This window comes from Aythya fuligula, chromosome 15, assembly GCF_009819795.1.
Source record: "Aythya fuligula isolate bAytFul2 chromosome 15, bAytFul2.pri, whole genome shotgun sequence".
Classification (NCBI taxonomy): Eukaryota; Metazoa; Chordata; class Aves; order Anseriformes; family Anatidae; genus Aythya; species Aythya fuligula.
The window spans coordinates 9,163,179-9,169,390 of record NC_045573.1 but is presented as its reverse complement, the minus strand read 5'-3'; the positions used below and the strand labels follow the sequence as shown (position 1 = coordinate 9,169,390).

The 6,212-nt window shown below is 52.9% G+C and overlaps 1 protein-coding gene across 1 annotated transcript in view; it reads left to right on the top strand.

Annotated features, from left to right (window-relative positions):
• The first annotated feature begins 287 nt into the window (after nt 1-287).
• The window catches only part of XYLT1 (xylosyltransferase 1), a 185,059-nt gene continuing 179,134 nt past the window's right edge, over nt 288-6,212 (top strand). Inside the window, exon 1 of the mRNA XM_032197440.1 lies at nt 288-530. Within this exon, the coding sequence (XP_032053331.1) occupies nt 288-530 (243 nt within the window). The remainder of the gene's footprint in view (nt 531-6,212) is intronic.

The following is a 6,212-nucleotide window of genomic DNA, read 5'->3' as shown; positions in this document are numbered from 1 at the left end:
GCCGCTCCTCCTCCTCCTCCCCACCGCAGCCTCCCGCCGCCCTCCTTCCTCTCCCTCCTCTCCCTCCTCCACCCCCGCTCCGGGGCTCGCCCCGGCCGCGGGCCGCCCCGTCTCCCCCCCCCCCTTTCTCTCCCCTCTCCCCGCCGCCTCCCGCGGCGCACACCTCCGCCTTCCTCCCCCTTCCTCCTCCTTCCTCCTCCTCCCGCTGCTGACGTGTGGCGCTGCCCGGCTGAAAACTCGGCGCCGCGGCGGATGCGGCGGCTCTCGGCAGCGCGGCGGCGGCGAAGATGGTGGCGGCTCCGTGCGCCCGGCGGCTGGCGCGGCGCTCCCGCTCGGCGCTGGTGGCGGCGCTCACCGTGCTGCTGCTGCAGACCCTCCTCGTCTGGAATTTCACCTCCCTCGACGCCGGCGAGGAGCAGCAGCGCGGAGGGGCCGGCCGAGAGAAGAGAGACCGCGGCGGTGCCGCCGGCGGCGAGAACCGGGAGCACCCGCAGCGCCGCGGAGCCGGCGCCCTGCACGGCAAGGCCATGGTAGGTGCGGGCAGGGCGGCCCGGGGCGCTCCGTGCCGAGGGGGCTCCGTGCCGGGGGTCGGTGCCCGCCCCGCAGGTGCCGCCGAGCCCCGGTCTCGCCGCCGGGCAGCGGCTGTGCCCCCCGCGGAGCCCCTCGCAGCCCCTCGCCCTCGCGGCTCGGCTCCTCCGGGGCTCCCCCCCGCGGCTTCGTCGCCCCCCGGAGCTCCCGGGCTCGGCTCCGGCGCGGTTCGGCGATGGGAGAGCTCGGGGGATGCTGCAGGCGCTGCCCTCGCTCCTCGGCGCGTCTCGTTTCGCGCTCGTGCAAACTCCCCGGGTTGTTGCTGAAATCCTCGGGGCCTGGGCACGCAGGGGGCCTGCCTGCCTCCCCCGGTGGTCCCCGGCTCCGGCCGGGTGGAAGGAGCCGAGCGGTGCTGAGTGCGGCCGGCGTGGAGCCCAGCACACGCCTTGGTGCCTGCCCTTCGCTCGGGAGAAGCTGCCTTTGCTTCCCTTGCAGCTCTTTCACAGGGAGGCTCAGGTTAAGTAAGTTTGGTATCGTCCCTTAAAGTATGTACACGTTTTCATCTTTTTACATCCTGAGAGAGAAAGCAGGGGCTGGGGTCAGCGATGGCTTCGTCCCTGGAATGACCAGGGCAAGGTGCTGGGAGCTGTGGCTGAGCTCATGGGCTCTGTCCCCAGCACACAGGGCAACTTCTCAGAAAGGCAGCACGTACCTGTGCTGTGTGTGCAAGGCCTTGTGTGTGTTTGAGATGGGAAATTTAAGACCCTGGCTCCCTGAATTCAGATTTTGTCTCTGTGCATCACCTTAGGTTGGTGCTTACTGTGATCGTGAGCGAACTATTCAAACTGCATGATTTTCCTCCAGCACTGGTATCTGTCTTTTCTGGGTAGCCTTTCATTTGTTCATCTTCCTTTCATTCTCCTTGAGCATTTTTCCTTCTGGGTCTCTCCATGTGGGTTAACGAAGGCTGGGCTGTGGCAGGGGTTCAGTACTGGGGCTGGTCTGCAGCCCAGCACCTGACAACTCGGGGCTCTTTAGGAAATCCTCCTCTTCCATGGGCTCTGTGACACATCAGGACGTGCACTGCTCGCAGCTGTCCTACAAACGCCCTGGCCCCGTGGCTGGTTTGCGCCCGGTGCGCTGGGCTGGGCGCTGCGCTCGGGGCTGAGCGCGTCGGCTAATGCTTTCCGTGCCGCGGCCGGAGGATGCGACCGGTTGGATGCTGGCAGCTGTGAATCACTGCTTGGTGCACACAGATTCGAGCAAAGACCTAAAGATGGAGCACTGGGGCTCCTAGTAGAAAACGTGTCTGAAAACGCTCACCGGCTGTACCAGCTTTCCCCTCGCGGGGAGACACCGGGTGTCCCACAGCTGGTGTTGCTGTAAAGAACCGTGCCCGGGGCGAGCCCTTTGTCCAGGTGATTGGGCAACGTTTCTTCAGGATGACCTTATGGCACTTGCGGCTTTGCCTAACCTGCTGGGAAGCAGCTGCTGCCCTTAAACTACTTGATCAGTACCTAAAAGCCCACACTTAAACACCTAGCGATCAGTTACGGTGTGAGGCAATTTCTGCACAAACGGCCAGGTGGCTCACTGAAGGTTCAGCTCCCAGGTACTCCTGACACGCACACAGCATTGATCTAACCCTGCACACGCTGTCTGTCTCAGAGGCAGGCCCAATTCTGATTTCAGACTCCTTTCATGAGGAAAATCTCTGTTTAATGGAATTACATGATACAGAATCAGTGTGAAGAAAGATTTTTTTTTCCGTCTTCCTGCTGCTTTGTTTCCACATTAAAATTTAATTTAATGTAATGCCCAAGCAAAGTTGCTATCCTTTTCAACCCAAGGTTCCCATAGTTCGTGTATAGCAAATTGTTTTGCAACACTTGGAGGAGCTGGCTGGGGCGAGCACAGTATCGCCTTTGTATCCAGATGTCGTTGGGTTAAGCATGCCTGAGAGCCTCTCCAAGTGTTTTCAGATTTCTCTCTTGCATTTCAACCAAAAAAAGAATATTAATTTTAATGTTTCTTTTGTTTGGTAATGGAGTGGTGTGTTTTAAAATATCTTTGGGGAGTATTTTCTGAATAGGCTGCTAAGTGTTTGTCTGAGACCTACTGTTTGGTCGCTGTTCTCACTCTAAGGAAAGCCTGTACCACGGAGGAGCCCGGCTAGCTGCTTCTACAGGAGCCTTTGTGCTAAATAAAGCTACACAAACCAGATCTCCCAAACTTTGTGAGAGAGAGCTCTTCTTAAGCCCATGTCTGAAAGTTGCCATGTGAGGTTATGTGTTTTTTTTTTCATTTATTTTTGTCTCTGACCTACATACAGGACTAAAATTGTGGTACGTGTTTGACTTTACTGAGTCAGACATAAGTAGTGCAAGGATTTGGTCATTTGTGTCTGTGGGAAAAGAAACATCACTCTTTGAACCAAGTGGTTAAGAAGCATTCAGATTTTTATTAAATGCTGTCAGATGCCTGTAATAAGCCATTTCATTTGAAAAATAGAATAACATTGTACTGTAGGGAAAACAAACAAATCGCCACCGTACCTGTGCCTTATTGAATATGAGTTGTCATGTTGGCAGGAAGAAACATTTTAAATTGAGCTCTTTTGCAACTGAAAACATTTACTGTGCTGGATCCCCTGGCCAGCTGCATCTGGAGCTTTCATTACTCATAAGCAGTTTCCTGCGGTTGTTCGCATTTAATTAACCCAAGTTATAGATATCTGTAAAGAAGCATGAATTGTATCAGTAGCAGTGACTTCAGTGGGTGCTTGCAGCCGTGTGTGATTTTTACAGCTATTAGGCATCCTTCGCACAGGCTTTATTTGTTCTGCAGAGCTCAAGCATTACAAGCAAGAATTAAACAACAGCATTCTGTGAAAATACTCTAAGCATGCTGCTCGGTCTCAGGATCTTTTCGTGCAGCCTGTTAGGGGTGGTGGGAGAGTCTAGTCAGTGGGAGCTCTGTGCTGGGAGCCCGAAGGAAGGGAGGAGGAATGCAAATCCCTGCTCCGGGGCTGCTGGTGACGAGAGGGAGGTGACAGCAGAGCATCTGCCGGAGCCTCGGCTTGTGCCGCAAGGCAGCCGTGCGTGTGGGGCTGTGCTCGCTCGCCCAGCTGCGGCCTCTGCCCTAGGATCCTTCGGTGGAGGCGGCGGATGGGGCCACGTACCTGCTCCATGGTGCCTGGGCCCCGTGGCACCGCTGGGTTCCTGCTGCTCCTGCTCACCGCCAAGCTGAGCGGCAGCGCATCGCTGCTTTGTCAGCCCCGTGAGTTACAGCTGGTGCCTGCTGGTGTAGGATCGAAGCCTTGCTGTAGCCTGAGACGTTGGGTATTCCCTTTCGAGAAATGGCATGTTTCTCTCAGCATGGAGCTGTCTAGGGCACCAAATGTGACTACTGATAGCTGGAAATATTCAGGAGTGGGAAATGCGAAAAGAAAGCGTGCCTGGGAACAGTGAGGGTTACCTGCTCCAACTCCAACCAAAGCTGAGCTGTGGAGGGCAGTGCTGAGGATCTGGTGCCTCTTCCTCTCATTTTCTTTTCTGCAGGGGGAAACGTGGTGGTGGCTCTTCTGCTGGGGCTGTGGAGCATTAGGCTGGCTGCATTGCTGCTCTGTGGCTGGGTCAGGTGAATGGGCTCAAGCAGGTTCTCGGGTGCAGTCCTGCACGGCCTCAGGACTGGAGCCTCGCTGCAAGGTCCCATGTGGAGTTGCACATAAGCATTAAGTGACTTGTTAAGCTCCGGAGAATGAAAGAGACTTTGCAGAGGGAAAATGAAGTGATTTCACCCCTAACTTGGAGTGTTTGCTGACATCAGTGAGGAGGTTCCATACGATACATCACAGCCAGGTGGCACCTACCTGAACCTCTTCCCCTGTTGATACAGATGTGCAGCCTCGCTCATTTCAGCTCTGAACGCAACAAATGGGAAGGGTTTGGAAAAATGTCCAGACCTAAAAGGTGCAGGGGAGCTTAATGCGAGCTAATGATTTCTGTGTGAGCCTTTGGTCTGGTGTGCATTGGGCTCTGAAGCCCAGGTCCTCGCTGGTTGCAGCACACCTGTGGGTGTCGGTGGAACGGCTGAGCTGAGGCACCTTTGGGTGACTAAAATTCATGGCATCGAGCTACTGGGGGGCTGAACGTGATGCATGTTCTAGAGAATGGGTCTGTCGTGCTGACTTGGCCATTAAGGACAGTTTTGCTTGTTACCAGGAGCTTCATCACCCAGCACTCCGACTTTAATAACAATGGAAAAGGAGAATGGAGACAGCTAATTATTTTGTAATGGGAAGTGGGGGGAAGGATACATCTGGAGCTGGAAGCCGCATAATGATTTTTACAAAGTCTTGGCACTTAACAAGGCACATTTTAATGCAACAAATCTTTTCGGTAGCAGAGAACTAATATTTGCATTATTTAAGAAGAGTGTTAGAACCGAATTAGATTGATGGACTCCTGCAGCAGTTACCTCATTAAGCATCTTTTCTTTGGGGATGTGGGAAGGTATTATGTGAAGTGGATCTGTGTTAATTGGTTATGCCATCTGAAGTCTTTTTCAGGCCACTGGTGTGTGTTTTGTTGCTTTTTTCCTTTAATTCCTTACTGTATGATGGGTTTTTGCAGATGTTCTCTTTGAGGTAGAGGCATATCCATTCTCTTTTTTTTAAGCAAGAGAAGACCAGCTGTTGTACAGGAGACATACAAATTCCATTTACTTACTGTCAGGTATTGCAAAATGGTTACTCTTTAGTATAAAAGGCTCTCATTATCTGCCACATCTCTCAGCTGTCTTGAGAATTATTTTTCAAAATATTTTTCCCTTCTGTATTGAAAGTCCATGATATGTGCTACAGCATCTTATTAGTGCTTGATGAAGAGACAGGAGTACAATGAAAGCACGAAATCAGCTTAATTTGCAAGAATAGTCAAGTTATATAACCTCAAGGATTAATTTTAATCAAATACTTCCTGATTTTACTTTACGGTGTTAAGATTAGGTCTGGCACTTGCGTGGATTCAACAAGAGCTTTTCCACTGACTCTGTGTGGGATCAAACACTATTTTTTCTTCTGATCTAGGCTGATGGGTGTCTCATTCTGGCAGGTGCAGGAGCAGAGCAGGGTGCTGGCATGCTAGCTGGTGTAGGTACCAATGAGAAAGCCACTGCTTGTGTGCTGAGTTTCATTCTTCCCTGCTCCAGCCTCCTTCTTGGAAACAATGTGTGTGAAATGCATTTCAGGTGTAAAACTCACTATTTAAACTGCCACGGTGCCAGGTTTGGGCTTGAATTAGTGCAGCACACAATAGGTGTAGCACTTGGAAGTGTTTGAGTGTGGTGTTTAGAGCTGGAAGCCCAGTGCTGTTGTTCTCACCAGCCGTGTGCTACTGAGGCTGTGCTGCAGAGCCCGTGTTGGCCAGGAGGGCTCTGCCTCCGAGCCCTGGTGCCGTGTCCTCTCAGTAACCTCTGTAGCAAAGCCTTCTGAGACCCTTAGCTAAAGCAGCCTCGAGTTTGGGGGTTTCTGGTTCTTGGGTATCGGGGCTTAGTCCTCTTTGGTGTGGTAATTGTGCATTGGTTTTTTTCCCCCAGAGAAGCTGAGCACTGGCAAGCTCTGAGTTTGTCCCTTCCGTGTTTGGTGCCAGAGATCACAGCTGTCCTATTTTGAGCACTTAGGC